We start from the raw sequence: 16787 nt of genomic DNA, 5'->3' as shown, positions 1-16787 counted from the left end.
GGCCTCTCGGGCATGGCGAGACGATGGTTCATCTCTACATTGCTCTCACAGTGCATTGCAGATGGGCTCTGATGGGGCCTGGGCAGCACACGTACAGCCAGAGCCAGGGACTGTTCATAAGGTACAGCCAAATAAAAGCTCAGCCTTTGTTCTGCCACTAACGCTGTACCCAGACCGTGCTGTGTTTTTAATGGTTAAACTTGTTGTTTGTTTTCCCCTGCAGCTATGTCCCAAAAGGAGGAGGGAGGACAGTCACACACTCTTTATTGCCTTAGCTTAATAGCAGCTAGAGGAATTTCTTCTTTTTTTTTCTTTCTTTTTTTTCTTTTCTTTTATGGTAAAATGGAATCCACGAAAAGCAGCTTTCAACCTCCAGGTGGCAAGTTTCAGGAGCAACCACCCTCTAATGCAAATAGTTTCCTGGCTTGTCTCCTGTATTGGCCTGACATAATGCAAATCCCTTAGGAGATAGAAAGGTGTAAACACAGCTGTGGGATGCTCCTGCTGGTGGGGAGCAGCAGGAAGGAAAGAGTTAAATGCCGAGGGTAAACAGCACCTAGTCAGCAGGGCAGAGAGGATCCCACAGATAAACCCAGCCTGGAAGCTCCTCTTCCCCAGCTCAACTGGTTATTGCTCAGTGGCAGCTCTTACTCATCTGAATCTAGGTGGAGCTCCCTCCTTCCATCCCTCCCTCCCTCTCTGCCGTGTCCCTCCCAATTAAAAAGCTTTTCTCAAACATCTGCACGCAGGCTCTCAGGTACTGGTGCTCGCTTCCCAGGAGCTTTGCAAAAGCACCCCTTGCTTTGCCTTGTTGAAGCCGTGGCAGAGACGGCCACCCTCATCCCGCCAGCCTCCCCCTACCCCGGAAGATGGTGAAGTACGGCCTCGACTACACGCGGTGCAGATGGATCCTACCTCTGCTCCTGGGCATAGGCGTCATCTTCGGTATCATTGCGCTGGCGGGCAGGGGCTGGCTGGAGTCTCAGACCTTGCCCTATGTGCACCGAGCATCGTTATGGGAGAGCTGCAGGAGGCCTGAGCAGGGTGGGGACTGGGCCTGCGAGTCCCTCATGAATTACGGTAAGTGCCTGCAAGGGTGGTGGGGAGCAGCCTCTGAAGCTGTGGGTCACATCTCCAAGCTCACCTTTCCTCAGCTCTCCTAACCGTATTGCCTATTAGCTGGCATTTATGCACAAGGTTATGGGCGATGAGGACTGCTGCTGAAATACAGCAAGGCTTTTGCCTGATGGGGTGAAGAAGGAAAATGCCCTCGCCCCTGTGCAGAAAGAAACAGGGTTGCCTTAGGTGGCGGGTTGCATTGTACCAAAAAAACCCCACACATGGTAATACACCAGTGCAGAAAATATTGCAGCACTTAATGTTTTCTTCTTCTCTTAGAAGACACTCGTAACCTCTTCTCACTAATCACTGCTTTCAAAACCTCAACAGCTACTGCTGGTCAAAAGTCCTAGCAGCAAGCTGCGTGGGTAAGCCTGGCATTAGTGTGGTAACTCAGTCCCGAGTGCCAGCAAGAAATGGGAAGGTAAAAATGTCAGATGGTACAAAGATATTCCCAGGGAGTGTCAGGCTGCAGAATGCTGCCCTGAAACTGCTCCGGTAGGTGGGTCGTATGAAACAGCCTCCTTGTGATTATGAAAGAAAGCTTTAAAAGTTGAAAGGGTTTCTTGTTTGTACTGAGTTTTGGTTAAGTATGCTATTGAACATGTTGACTCAGGCACAATCTTCAGCTTGTAAATCACTGAGTTGAAACTTCTGGGGGAATAGGCCAAGAGAAGGAACACTCCAGACATGCCCTGTTTCTTTGGAGTTGCTTTTCCTTTCTCCCTATATATCTGTTATCTATCACAGTCTGATACAAGCTATTGCAAATTAAAATTAGAAAGGAGAACATTTTCTCTGAAGCTCAGAATCTCAGCTGCTCTTGTTGGAAATGAGTGCGAAAACACATGCAGGGGCAGTATCAGGGATCACTTATTACAGCTTTTTAATTTTTTTCCCAAAAGTTTATAATCTGCCGCCAAAGTTTACACTCTAAATACAAAACTCAGCTGTAATGAGTTCATTGTAGCAGGCTGCCCTGAGTGCAGGGCTCCAGGAGAAGGCTGGCTCCATTCAGCATGGCCCTCAGAGCTCCTGTGGCAGCTGAGTGGCTGGGCACACGCCAGGCCGTCGTGCTGCTGCTGGCACGTGGCTCTGGGGAGCAGGAGAGAGACCATGAAGTTTAGCAAAGGGCTTCTCAGTCCTGAGTTGTCATGAAAATCAAGCCCTCCTCCTGGCCCCTGGGTGAGGCTCTACCTGTGCCAGGAATGCCAGCTTTAACTAGGCAGAAAAATAGAAGTTTCACCTTGCTTCTCTTAATAATACAACACTTTGCTTCCAGGTCCTACACAGTCATTTGGCATTTCACTTCCTTCCTTACCTTGCCTCACTCTTACATGCTTAATTTCTGCAGTTGTAGGCACAGTTTCCCACTGAACAGCATCTACAGACAAACCAGAGAAGTCATTCTCTATGTGGACTATCCCACAACATTTGGGGTTACCATGAATCACATCCACAATGAGTCCAGCACTCATAACACATTAGAAATGTTGGACTTGCATTGGAGAGCCAACTGATGCTTCTGAAAGCACAAGCAGCGCTGTTCATACACCGTGTGACTGCATTATGCTCTCCCTGGGCATGCAGCTATCATCTGTCCTCTTTGAGCTTACTAAATACCCAGAGAACCTAAGCAAATCCTCAAAATCCTCCTGGCCAAAATTTCCAGATGGAAAAGGAAGGCATCTCTGGGGCAATGGAGTCATGCAGCCAATGGGAGAATGCTGAAAGACCTTATGTAAAAAATGTGAGCATAGACCAAGTTACAGTGGATCACAGTGCCAAATTTCTGCCTCTGCAAGATGATGCCATTACAATGTAGATCTCAGCTATTGTAGGGCTCAGATCTCACCATTAAGGATGCAAACCTGTGTCACTCTCCTGACCATTTCCAGCCACATCCTTCAGACACCTCCAGAGATGGGATGTGTTCAGGTCCACTCCTGACCACTGGTTTTCCTGTCATTCTGTCCTTGCTCAGCTGGTGTGAGGTTGGGATTTTTCTTCTGGAGCTCCCAGCTTTCCTTACACAGGGTGCAGGTGCCTGATGCTGGTCTTGGTCTACACCCAAAAGACAAGGCCATGAGACAGCTCCTCCCTTGTGAGCATCCAGATCTTGTGTTGAGCCTGGTTCTACTTGCACCACTGCTGAAACACAGGGTTTGAATAATTCCAGGTTTACATTTGTCCACACAGCTTGAGAAAGGTCACAGAAAACAAGCATTCAGCATCATGTTCTGCGGGAAGTTTAGCTTTGTCCTGTGCCAAGCTAAACACAGTGCTCAATAAACAAAGTGTAATTACATGCCTTCCTGAGCACAGAGACAAAAGATGTGATGTAAACCGAAAGGACAACAGTGTTTTACATCTTTCCTGAGATGAGCTCTTTCTCTCCCACACCTCTAACCTCCTTTCCTCTGGGCTCTACTCTCTAATGTGCCACAGGCTGGGCAGATTCTGAAATACGGTCCTCCCGAGGGGATGGTTTCACTGCCATGCGTGGTACTCACGGGTACCCCAGGAGCTGCCAGCAAGCATTTTTCAATGTGGCTTGGTCAATGTAGCCATCTTAATCCTCTACAGACATCTTCATCCTATGATAATTAGATATAATTGTAACATTCTTGTGCAGTTTTTCCATATAATGTGCAAATTCCAATCCAACTCCCCACCTCCCGTGTTCGTAGTTCCGCTTGAACCTCTGCTGTTTGGCTTAACCTGTGTATGTGCACAGACAGAAGACAAAAACCCTATATAGAATCGTAGAATGTATAAGGTTGGAAGAGACCTTTAGAGGTCATCTAGTCCAATCCCCCTGCAGTAAGCAGGGGCATTCTCACTAGATCAGGTCACTCAGAGCCCCATCAAGCCTGACCTTGAATATCTCCAGGGATGGGGCCTCCACTAACTCTCTGGGCAACCTGTTCCAGTGATCTACCACCCTCATGTTGAACAACTTTTTCCTAATATCCAACCTGAATCTCCCCTTTTCTAGTTTAAAAGCATTATCCCTCATCCTATTGCTACAGGCCCTTGTGAACAGTTCTCCCCCAGCTTGCTTATAGGCACCTTTCAGGTACCGTAAGGCTTCTATAAGGTCTCCCTGGAGCCTTCTCTTCCCCAGGCTGAACAAGCCCAGCTCCCTCAGCCTGTCTTCATAGGAGAGGTGCTCCAGCCCTTTGATCATTTTTGTGGCCCTCCTCTGGACACACCCCAACACATCCATGTCCTTCTTGTGCTGAGGGCTCCAAATCTGGACACAGTACTCCAGGTGAGGTCTCACCTCAGAGATATCACGGAGGTCAGTCGGTTTGGAAGGGAAGAAGGTTGAATGTTTCATTGGTTGCTCCAGTGGAGTTTGGGATCTCTGAACAGTTTCTTAAGCTGACAGAATTCAAAACCTCACAGGGAAGACAAGATGCCTGGGGGTTTTTGTTGGGGTTTTTTTGTGGGTTTGTTTGCTTGTTTGTTTGTTTGTTGGGTTTTGTTTTTTTTTTTGGAAAGCCAAGAGAATAAGCCCACCAATGCAGCAGTGCAGTTATCTTCTGTGAAACCATCTGCACATTCTAGGTCTTCTGCAAAGTTTATGAACTCTGTTAAAAGGGAAAATATGAAAATTTTATACACTCTATTATTTTATCCAAGAGTTCAGATCTGCTTTAACCATATGATTTTCATCAAGACTTCATCATGTCTTCTGCCTTTCACATATATTTAGCTCAAATAAATAGAGCTTTCTAAGCAAAATATCTCATGCATCAGGACACTTGCTAGAAACAAATGGTATTTAGGATGAGGGATTGAGAGACTCAAACTGTAGCTTTGCAATGGGCTGGCACTTGGAGTAAATAAAGGTCTCAAGCTTGTAACATGCTTGAGCCTTTACAAAGGCAGACACAAAGACTTTTGGGTGGATAATGAGCACAATACGGAATGTATCTGGCTGGGACATGGTTAAGCTTGCAAAGTGGATGAATACCTTTATGAAGCCAGCACAGCACTTCTTTGTTTTTCTTGGGTTTGGGCTACATAACTTCTCTTGAACAAGGTGTGTCTCAGAGACCTGAGACACTTTTTCAGTGTGTAATTTATTCCACTGCAGGCTTTGGAGATGTTCAAACATGTGTGAGTTTGTTTGGGGGAAAAGAACTGATTTTATTCCATCAGCCCCAATGTGATTCACAATAGGATGAAAAAGTCGTGGCTACACTTGTCCCACCTTATGCTCCACCCGGCCCTGCAGCTCTTCCATGTGCATATGCTGCCATCAAAATAACTGCAAGCATCAAGCTCTAAATTTAGGTTGAAGTGGTTGGCTAGTTTGTGTGGTGCAAACAGAGGACTTGGGGGGAGGAATATCAGGAAAAGGCATTTGCACGTGACAAGCGTAATACAGCTCTTCAGTTATTTTCAGATCACAGTATTCAATTGCAGCCTTTTCCAGGATGTGTGGAGGGTTCAGTGGCTGTGGAGGGGTGAATTATTTTGCCATCTGGAAGGGACACCTTCCTGCATCTTGCCTTCCAGGCAAATAAGGGGTAACTATGTTCTAGCTCGTTCTGGTTTTATTTTGGTCCATGAATATTACTGCAATACTACAAGACAGGATGGCTAGTATGGTGTGACTACAAGGAACAAAATTTACTTCAAGCACAGCAGCAGATGAGTATGTCTGCAGGATAAGGGGAAGAAGGAAATGCTGCAAAAGCTAATATACCCTCTTGAGAAAAGAAATATTCTGCTTTAGTCTCATGGGAACCCCATTGATGAGTAGATTTTCTTCCCTATTTTGCCGATATCATGCTCTCTGCTCCAGGAAATCTTTAACTACAATGAAGCATCATTTATTATTCTGGAGGAATAGCAAAAGGAGAAACACTTGCTAAAAATCCCCAGCTAATGATACAACAGGGAGGTACATGGTGTGGTCAGGATCACTCTCGGAGCAGCAAAGGGCCTCACTTGGTACTACACCCACCACTGGCCTTGCACTCCTGGCCCCACCACTCTTCCTCTGGAAACATGATTTCTGAAGCAGACCAGTCACACCCGGGGCACAGGACAGACCAGACACCCAGTTTCCCCACTGCCTACGTAAAACTCTTTTGCCTTTCCCCACGTTCCCATCACATTTGACATCTGGCACCTAATCCCAGGCATGGGGAAGCCCTCACTTGCCTCAAGCTGAAGAGCCCTGAGTAGTGTGACATGGGGATGTTTCCAGAGGGATGGGCTGGAGACATCCACTCCCACGTAGCAGGCTCTGGGAGAAGCAGGCTGTTCCTTTGGCATCCCAGGGTGCCTGCATGGAGAAACAGAAATGAAGCAGAGAAATAACTGTGCTTTTGAAGCAGGGACCGGCTCAAGTCCAGGGCCTTTGGTGCAGATTTTCTCTGAAGTTTAAGGTTCTGTACCTAAAGGTCCTCAGAATTTGGTAAAATTCAAGCAGGCTTGGAAAAGTGTCTGTACAGCTGGCATGTAAAGGCTGAGGGAGGTTTCAAACCAGCCCAAGGAAGCCTGTGGGAGGCCCCAGGATGGAGCCCATCTCTGTGCTCTGTATGTTAGTGCATTATTACAGGACAAACCTTCACTCCTTTGACACAGGGTCAACTAAAAAGGAAAGCTTGTCATTGTCCCTGCTGCATCATACATCAGCATGAAACAGTTACATTTGTGTTCCATGATTGCCAGTAGTTGTAATGACTGTGTATAGAGAAGCACATAATTTCCTAAGTCATCAGTCTCCTAAAAGCATAACATTACCTGGGAGCAACCAGTGAGAAATGAGATTACAAGATTAGTTGCTTCATAGTATATTCAATCATTATTCAAAACTTAGATTGGTAGAAAATACAGGCTCAATTAAACATAAGTAGTAATGAAAATATCACAGCAACAGTATGTTTAGGGAACCCTGATGCAAGAAAGCAAGCACAAATTGGATTTTTTCCCCAGCTTGTAGGAGACATTCCATTGGTACTGAAGAGGTATAGGAGAAAGGAATCAAGAGCAGAGTTTAATTGCCATGGCAATTTTCATTCCTCATCTGCAATTGCTAACTTGCTTTCCCTTGTAATTTTTGGGTTTGTCCTTTTATATGTTTAGTGGCAGATTCATTTAATCAGACTCTTCTCTAAATAATAGTTAAGCTCTTCAGCAATTAACTACAGAGAGCAATTGCAGATGGCATCCCACTGTTTATTATCCAACATCCCTTTAATAATTACAGTTAAATTGGGTGGAAAAACAGCAATCGTGTGGAGGGTTCTCGTCTCCCCATCTGGAGATAAGATCTGCTGGTGTTGAGGACTTTGTGAAGATCCTCAGCACTTTGCATCACCAGGACTTTAAGTCCTTGAGACGGTACCATTCGCTCACAGACACAAGCAGGCATCTCTGCTGAAAATGTAGGGGAACTTGTGGCTAAACTCTCCTTTCTCTTCACCTTCTCTCTTCCTCTAGCTTATTGAGGTAATCTGATACAGCGGGGCTGTAATAACCGCTCCAGAGTCTGGAAGGTGATAAGGACTGCAAGATGGATTTGGAACTCCGCTGCAGGGTTGAACGGTCAGGTTACTTACGCAGGAAAGCAGTTACGCAGGAAAAGAAACAAACCTCTCAAAACACTGTTGTGTTGGGGGGTTTTTAATTTCCATATCACTTCTCACTGACAGCTTGTATTGTTCTGAGCAGCCTTGAACAAGTTGAGTTGGGGAGTATACTAACTTCGTGTTTCCTCTTTGTCAAGTGCCATTACAAGATTTGTCATCAGCCAAAAATTCCCAGGAACTCCAGTTGGTTTTGGAGTGAAGATGTTAGCCTGTGTCCTGGAGGTTTCTGCCTTCCTTCTACTGGTGCTAAATAACACTTCAGATCCCATGAGCCCTACTTGTGTACTAATCTGCAATTGAATACATCTAATGTCACCTATTATGTTGAATGTGCACAGTGTGCTCAAATCAGGCCCCAAGTGCAGGAAACCTCTGCGCAGTTCATTAACAGCCCCATCAGCAATAAGCAGCAAGTGGTGAAGACTTTTTAAAGCTGCTTCATTCCCAAGAAGAGTAAATAGAACTCATGAAGTATTTTGTGAACACCAAGTACCATTTCTGCTTATATATTGGGTTTTTTTTAAAAATATATACCTTCCTTATATATTGGGGGATTTTGTGCAAAGGGTAAAATCTTGCTTCTAACAGAAAATGAGATCTGGATTCACAGCTGCTCACTGACAGAAACAAACTCCCTAGTGCAAAAGGCGACTTTCAGCAGGGTTTCAGAACAAAGCTTTCTCACAGTATGAAAACTGAGGATCAAGAGTGAGAACAACACTTGATGCATATGGAAATGTGATGCAAATTCAGTCTTCTTCAGCCTCAGATGATACTGGGAAAAAAAAAAGTTTAAAAGCGCATTTTGGAAAGCTTCCACTCTGCTGTTTTGAGTAAAAGTCCTAGGTCATAGCCTATGTTATCATGGAAGTTTAATTCACATTAAATATTTTAACCCTTTAATTCATTGGTAATTAGGGAGCAGGTACAACTTGCTATTGTGATTAACTGAGCTTATGTATATCTACTGAGTAATCAATACCTTACTTGTTTTGTTTACCTTAGCCTCCCAACCCTCACATCCAAGTGTGAGATATCCTGCTTTCTTTTAAATTAATAGGAAAAAATATGAAAAAATGTTACAGCATTAAAGTATGTAAAACTGAGCTTTAATCCCGAGGTGTTCTTAGTGTGTGCAACTGTTTCTGAAGATAATGTGAGATAGGGGTACTCCCTGTCTCTCTCATGAGCAAACCTTTAATTCTGAGGCACTGTGTACACATTATTTTAATAGCTAACTTGCTCCCTTGGTGTTCCCTTTGATGATGGCTCTACGCCCTCTGCCACTTCTGCTTCCCTAGTGCTAAGTAAGCATCAGGGAGCAGCCCTCATTAATACAGGATTTGCAGAAGCCAGCTTCCAAGTCAAGCTTGTGCATGTCTGGGCTTATGATGAGATGAATTTGAACCACTCCCTCAAGATGTAACTGCTCCTCCCCTCAAATTCAAGTCTCAATAGCTTCTAAGTTGAGTTGCTTACTTTGGTGGGAGAAGAGGTTAGCAGTAGTACACAAAGCCTTGGTCACAGGCTTTGCCTGTATGTGTGTGTGAGTGAGGTCAGTGCTGGGCAGTTAATTGTTTTTTGCTTTAAAGGAGTCAAAGTCCACCAAGCCAAACTAAGCTATCACCCTGGCACCAAGCTCTGGTCAAGACCAGACTGCTTTCTGCTAGCAAACAGTGTGGTTTACTGATAGACGGCATCAGCATAAGGTTCTTTCCCTTCCTGTTGTCAGCTAAAATCATTATTATGGGGTAATTGGAAATCCTAATTCTTTCTCATTTATGTGTGACCCACCACTAATGACTGGGTAACTTTTGCAATGACATTATCTTGCTGTGAACCTAAATAGGTCATTCTCTGCTTCTATGGTTCTCTCTTAAGTAGTGGCAAGCTAAAAGCTGGTTTCTGCTCACATAAAGAGGGCTTGCGTGTAATGAGATAATACTCTGTAATTAAATGAGACATCCATATTAACTGCCAGTGAATTATAAAGAAGTAATGCTAAGGAAAAAAGAACAGAGATACCAAAATGGATACAAAAAGAAGGACCAAAAATTCCATATTCCCCTGCAAATGATGCATATGGAAATACTAAACTCACACCAAAAAAAAAAAAACAAAAACCAAAACGACAAAACAATCCCAAAGAATCCCCACCGAGTCCCTTCCAACTCAGTATATTCTGTGATTCTAAAATCTTCCAGTTTTGACTTCCCAAGGGAAAGCTGTTCAGAGAATGTGGTTGTTTTAAGAATGATCCAGATGCAATATAGAAGCTCACAGAATAATGCACACCCAATTATGCCTTTGATTTTTCCACTCATTTTATTCTATTCATAAATTATCCATGACTAACACATGATTTTCTTCATTTGTATACCCTTCCTGTGAAATTATATTTTCAGTCAACAGCTTTCAGTCTGCAGATACAGTTTATTCGTAAGAAGCTGCTTTTAATAGTTTCTGATTTATCTTGGCTGTGTATAAGCACATGCACACCGAGGCCCGAATGTCAGCTCATGGGATCAGCAAACACATGCTGGGATTTTGATGTTCTTTTTTTTTTTTCCCAAAACCCCCCACACATACATTTCCCATAGTTGGCAGGTTACAAAGTTATGATTTCCAGAAGACAGGATTTTGCATTGTCCAGTGTTGCACAGATAACATGGGGGATTCAGAGTTTGGGATGAGAATGGCTTGTATCTACACCAACAGCTCACGCACCTCCAACTGATAAGTTGAGATATGGCTTAATGAGTTTGATGTGCCATCTTAGGATTCAAGCTGAGGAGAACACATGCTCCTCTGCAGACATACTTGCTTTCACACAGAAGAGAACAAACCGAAATGAAATGGATAAAACCTGGCCAAAGCAGTTCCTTTTCAAACTGAAGCATGTGCTCTGCAGAGTTCACCACACCCTGATGAAGAACGTCAGGTTGAGAAACCCAAGTTCAGCTTTGTTTCCAAAATAATGCTCTTTCCCTTTAATCAGAGAGATGTCAAACAGGTTGAGTTCTGCGAACTCAGCCTAGAAACATTCTCATTACGTACAACACAAGGATGAATCACCACCATGGCAGATTGTAGTTGTAAGAATTGCTTTGCAAGACCGGAGCTAGAACTGCAGGGTTTATGTTTCTTTCCCTTGGTGGTATGAAGGATAACAAAGCAAAATATTAGTTTGATACATTTCCTTTCCCCTCCCTCCCAGTTTCTTTGGAATTAAAACTGTCCTTCCTAAAACTGCTGCACAATTCACTGCAGTGGCTGATGTATCAAAGCCCTCAGTCAGCAAGGACCTGTAGGCAATTGTTGGTGTCTGTGAGCTGGCAATAAGCATTTCTTTCCCTTCCCAGTGCTAGCTGTGTGTTTAGCTTCAAGCCAGGAGGGAAATTTGGAGAAGCCTGTTCCTATTGATTAGGCCAAAAGAAGTGCTTCTAAACTGTCTGGGGTTGCTCTCAGGAAACGTCACCCAAAAATGGCTCTCGGTAGCTCCTGTGGTTTGAGAGTACCAGATCAAGAAAGACATGGAAACTTCATTGTGAATGTTTTGCCATGTTTTGAAATGCACCCACCAGAAACACAGAAATTTGTATTGTTCAGGGGGGAAGTAGAGTTCCCATTCTATGCTCAAGGCATGACAGCTTTTTTGAAGGTACCATTTGGAGTGTGAAACACATCAGGTTAAGGGAAGACTAGGTCTTGGCTCAACTTACTGCTGAGCAAGGAAGTTTATTGCCTTATTTATGAAGCATAAACTGTGTTTACACTTCTGCAAGCTGGAAAACTCATGAGGCAGTAAAATCAGGATGGCAGGAAACTGGAGACATTCTTGGTATTGGATCTCCAACAAAGTCCATCAGCTTCCCTATGGCTGCAGTGAGCAATAGGGTATTCAGAATGCATTAGGATGGCGCAATCCAAGAGGCAGTCGTGCTATGTCTACACTGTGTTAGCTTTAACAGCAGAGTAATAAAGCTGCATTGCTATTGTATACTGTGTCAGCTAATTATCTTGCTCATAAGCTACACTCAGCTCTGTAGTGGCATGGGTGGACTCTTTCTTGTCTCTAAATTAGCTCAGGGGTCTCCTCACACGGCAGGGAGTTTTAGAAGGCAGGCAGTTGCTCTCATTTCCCAGTAGTCACCTATTACTGCATTCACTGTGGGCAGCCTGAGCTCTCACAAGCTGATGTACAGAACTGTAACCAGAGCCACTGTCGCTGTTCTGCTGAGATGGCCATGAAGATGTGGGTTCCTTTCCCCTGTGTGGGATAGTGAGGTCTTCTGTTAAGATGAAGTTGCCAGCTAGAAGCAGTTTTCAAGTGTGGATGGTCTTCATCTGACAAACCCTTTCATAGCAATGTCTCGCATTCTTTCAGCTGATAGGGGAGCTATCAGGAAAGGGGAGAAACAGGACTGATGTACAGATGTTACAGATCCTGCTGCTATTCAAGGTCATTGATTTGTTGTTTTGTTTTGTTTTGTTTTGTTTTGTTTTGTTTTGTTTTTTCTAATAAGCACATTTTAACCCTTAAATGGACAAAACATCACTGCCATTTGCAGGGCTGAGCAAACAATTGCTGAACAGACCCAGCCTAGTGTCCTGTAACCTGCTGCTCCCCCTGTTTTTGATTTCTTAGCAGGTGGACTAGATGCTTTCAGCTTTCAACTGCTGTCTCTCAAGATCCAAATGTACTGTTGCACCTGTGATAATTTTTTGGCCTGGGTTCACATTTTCAGGAAAAAAAAGTTTCACAGTTAGAACAAATTGTTTATGCTTTGTGTTTATGTTAAAGCAAGAAAAAAAGAAACAACCCACAAACCAACACTGGCAGATAAGAAAACATTTGGGATCAGATTAAGCCACTCATTTGTCAGTGTTCTCAGATCAGTTTTGTAATTCTGATGTTTTTAAGGATTTGTATTGATTATATTGGTAAAAACACTAAGTCACTCCAGTGCTTCTGGCTGGTACAAGGAAAAATAAGTATCTCAGGTATAGAAACAGTTGCAATTATTCCTGCACATAGCTTTTGCTAGCTTTTACTCTAGAAAAGTAAGGCGTTTGCACACTGTGGTGTTAGCCTACTGGTAACTGCTACATTTTGTAAAGGGAGATTGAAGTCAGGGAACTGTTTCTCCAAAGAAATCCACAGTTACTCTTCCATGTGATCAGGTTGAGTTACATGGAACTGCCTGTTGGGTTTCTTACAACGTCAAGTTAAGTGTTTTCTGTAGAAGTGAGAGTCACAAAACTGGCAGGTAGGTGATTAAGCAATGCCTCCTGACGCTGTGAGCATCCTGCAGCAAGCATGTCTCTTCTTGCCGTGCAGCCCGTGCCCGCTGGCCTGGGTGTGCACCCGGCTTGCCTTCATACAGCCACAGCACTGGTAACACCACTTCAGGACAAACACCTGGGCGAGCCGGGCGGAGGAGGGAGGTGGTGGCACGGGCAAGGTGCCACCACTCATGGCTGCGGCCACCAGGCTCCCTCAGCCCCCAGCCCGGGTTATGCGCCCGCCCTGGGGGACAGTGCTCTGCTGTCAGCTCCTCTGGGGAAGTGAGGCTGAGCTTTGGCAGACTGTCTGCTGCCACAGTGGTGGTGGTGGTGGCAAAGGGTGAGATGAAAGCCCCAGGTTCGTGGTGCCCCAGCACTCCCTGGATCCTAGTCTGCTTTGAGAAAGGACAACCCTCTGCCCAGGAGTTTTGCAATGAACTACAGCCAGTTGTGCAGCTAACAAAAAACATCACCTCTAGATGTCCTTGTCATTTCACTCTTCTGCCAGAAGTTAGAAGGCTCCTACCCAGGAGCAGGGAGGTCACTGCTGCTGAGCAACTTCCCTTATGGCCAGGTGCCCCTTTTTTTTTTTTTTTGCTGCTGTGGAGGGGTGGCAGAGATGCTGAGAGCAGGAGCATCCTCAACAGAGTAAACTGAGCTGTGTCAGTACGAGGAATTCCTCTTCCTGAGTGTTTTCTTTGATACTCTGCCTGAGGTACCTGCTCTACCTCCAAGCATCCTGTAAACTCTTTGCTGTCCCTTTGAGTCTTCTCAGGCAAGCTGCCTGTCTGTAGGAAAAGTGTTACAACTGAAAAGCCCTACAAGCAGGCAGAAGCTTTCTGGTGTAGGGAAGAGAAAGGCCATGGCATTAAGCTGAAAGTGGAATGGAGCAGGAATCATACAGCAGGGTGGGAATGGTGAAAAGCAACCAAAAAAAGGAAATTTATTTTGATGAGCTGATGGGAAAAACAGTAGAGCTGGAAAATCCTGATCCATTTTTCTAGTCTAATAGCAGAGACTATGTGGGGCCTGGGGGAAGAGAGGTTGAGCATCAAAGTGTCACTCACCAGGAACAGGATGGTAGCTTTTACACCTTCCCAGCACTGTCCAGGGGAAAGGGAGGACACTTCACATCTTATTACTTGCATGCTCAAGGCTAACAAATTGGTGGGCTACTGGATAGCAAAAATCTCAAGCTACTCAGTTCCATTGAGAACTTTTGCCAATCAGTGTGCACTATGTTTACATTATCATCAGGGTTGTCTGAGCTGTGAGGATTTTGGGGCAATGCTGCTGTATATATTTGGTTAGAAAGCAATACAAGCACATAGTGTAGGTGAGAGGGTGAAGTCTGTAGAAGCCCAGCAGAATTTAACTGCTTACTCCATCTATATACACAGTTTTAGAAGTGTCAAAGTGGGCTTTTTACATTCAGAAGAGGAGACACTTTGATCTCTTTGAGCAGTAGTTGCCCCTCAAGACCTAAAAATATTGAATAAATAATACCCTTTTTTCAGTTGTTATGCCAACACAGTATGCTTAGATCTGACATGTTACAACATAAAGTTATATAATTTGAAAATGAAAGTACTAATAGCCTGAACAAGCTTGTCAAAATGAAATGGTTCTGACTTTAGATCAAAAGCAGAGGTCAAATTTCCTTACAAAACATATTCCAAACCTTTAGCTCCTTGTAGGACACAGAACTAAACGAAGGCTAAAAAGGCAGGAACCACTGAATTCTGCCATTTATGGATTATTGCCATACCTTTACATTTGCATGACAGAGCAGTAGTGCCTGTATAAACACTCTTTTTTTAAAGGAAGAATTTAATTAGTTTCAGGGACAGTCTAATTCTCCTTGTCCATTCAAAATGCTGTTAGTTTTATGGCATCTGCTGGGGCAATGATATTTGTTTTTGAAGGAAGGTGTCCTTTCTTTACACTCCATCTTTACAGTCATTTTAATATCAGTTTTTAATTGCCAGATATAAAGCCCCATTGCATCTTCTACAAGAGGAGAAAAAGCTCCAGTACTTGTTTTCTTGGGAGCTGACCTTCTTTTCACATTTATTTCAAATCAGCCTTTCATTATAAACAAGAGAAAAACACTGCAAAGGATTTTTGTTTTGTTTTGTTTTGTTCCTTTCTAATGTATCTTCTTTCTGATTTCAGCCTGGGGGAGAGCTGCAGCTGCCACATACCTGGTCGGCTTTCTACTTCTAGTCATCTGTTTTGCTCTGGCCATCATAGCATTTGCCATTGACACGCTTCGTTTCAACTTCATACGCGGGATCGGAGGCTTGCTTTTTGTTGCTGGTAAGGCAGCATATGAAGTTGAGTGCAGGTGCACCCAGACCAGAGCTGGTATTTCCCTCAGATGATTCTATTCTCAGCTTTTTGCCCGTGTGCACTTGAACTGTCAATGAAAAATGACCTAAAGTCTGTCACGGCAGTGGACTGATTTCCAAATCTCCCAGATGTGGGTGGGTTTAGCTGCAGGTATTGTGGAAGCAGGGAACGTGGTGGGTGTCAGTCTTAATGTTTTTGTTTTCTTCTCTTTTTTTCTCCTGTTTCTTCAGCTGTTTTCTCCATCATGGGCCTGGTCATTTATCCGGTAAAGTTCTCAACTGAAATTGAATTGACGGGAATCAATATGTTCAGCTGGGCCTATGGCTTTGGCTGGACCACCGCCATTATGGAAATATGCTTGGGATTCTTCTTCTGCTGCCTTCCTAACTATGAAGATCAGATATTGGGTAATGTGAAGCCCACATATTTTTACTCTTCCCCGTAAGCACCAAGAAAAATTCCTTCCTATTCCAGAGATATTTGAAAGACCAGCTACATTTTCCAGAATATTGTCATCGAATCTTAGTAGAAAAGGCTGGAAACTTATCAAATGCGTGTAGAAAAATGGTTCTGATGTTCTGCAATAAAGTTACCTACTCTATTTTGGACCTCCTTATCTGATATGAGTTGGTTAGATAAAATCTAAACATTAAAAAATCCTGTGTTTCCTCATTCACTCCCATAAACGGGGTGCATGAAGATTCCATTGCATCTTAAATGCATGCATAGTTCTAATTAAATTCAGAAAAGCCTTTCAAACTGTCAGTAAACAAAACATATATTATCCTTCTGAATGAAAGCAGCTCACAAAAATCCCATTTTGTATGCATCATTTTTAACCTGAAGATTTTTGCACATTTTTTCAAGAAGCAAACACATTTACCCACTGACTGCCAAAGTAGTACATCAGTCAGCCAGCACTTCACAGCTTTGCTTCTATTTTTCATTTATTCACTTAAGCCATAGGGACATAGTAAGAAAAGGACAAGAGAAATCGTCCTACCTAGGCCAGCTTCTTGACTTATACCCACCTATGTGGAATATGTATTTATTTCTAAATATTTGTTAGAATAAGCAAGAAGCATCAGTAAAACCTTAAAAATCACGGCATGGCATTGCTGGGCCAGCACAGAGCAGGCAGAGGCAGAGGCCATTTCAAGCCACCCCTGCAAACCTACAGACCTGGTTTGAAGAGGCTCCTGCTGTGGCTTTCTTCTTTGTGGGCATCTGCCTCTTTTATCCACCGCATCAAAATCCTTTAAAATCTCTGTTATAGCAGTCCATCTCTCTTATCCAGTGTAAAAGGGTCAGGAAGGATTTAAGCAGAGGTACGTTCCCCTACACATCAGGATTGGACCTGAAATGGCATGAACGTAGGAATCAAACATTTGTTTAAAGGCCCCATTTTCACTGGCT

The 16787-nt window shown here is 43.8% G+C and overlaps 1 protein-coding gene across 1 annotated transcript; it reads left to right on the top strand.

The window, feature by feature from the left end:
* Window positions 1–869: 869 nt before the first annotated feature.
* On the top strand, window positions 870–15816 carry LOC311190185 (p53 apoptosis effector related to PMP-22-like; the record flags this gene model as incomplete). The annotated part of the gene is made up of 3 exons (XM_084262044.1): window positions 870–1080; window positions 15195–15338; window positions 15602–15816. The coding sequence occupies 3 exons, from the start codon at window positions 870–872 to the stop codon at window positions 15814–15816; spliced, it is 570 nt and encodes a 189-aa protein (XP_084118170.1).
* Window positions 15817–16787: the final 971 nt, after the last annotated feature.

This window comes from Gallinula chloropus, assembly GCF_964237585.1.
Source record: "Gallinula chloropus genome assembly, chromosome: 3".
Lineage (NCBI taxonomy): Eukaryota > Metazoa > Chordata > Aves > Gruiformes > Rallidae > Gallinula > Gallinula chloropus.
The sequence above is the reverse complement of the archived record's forward strand: the minus strand, read 5'-3'. Positions and strand labels throughout refer to the sequence as shown.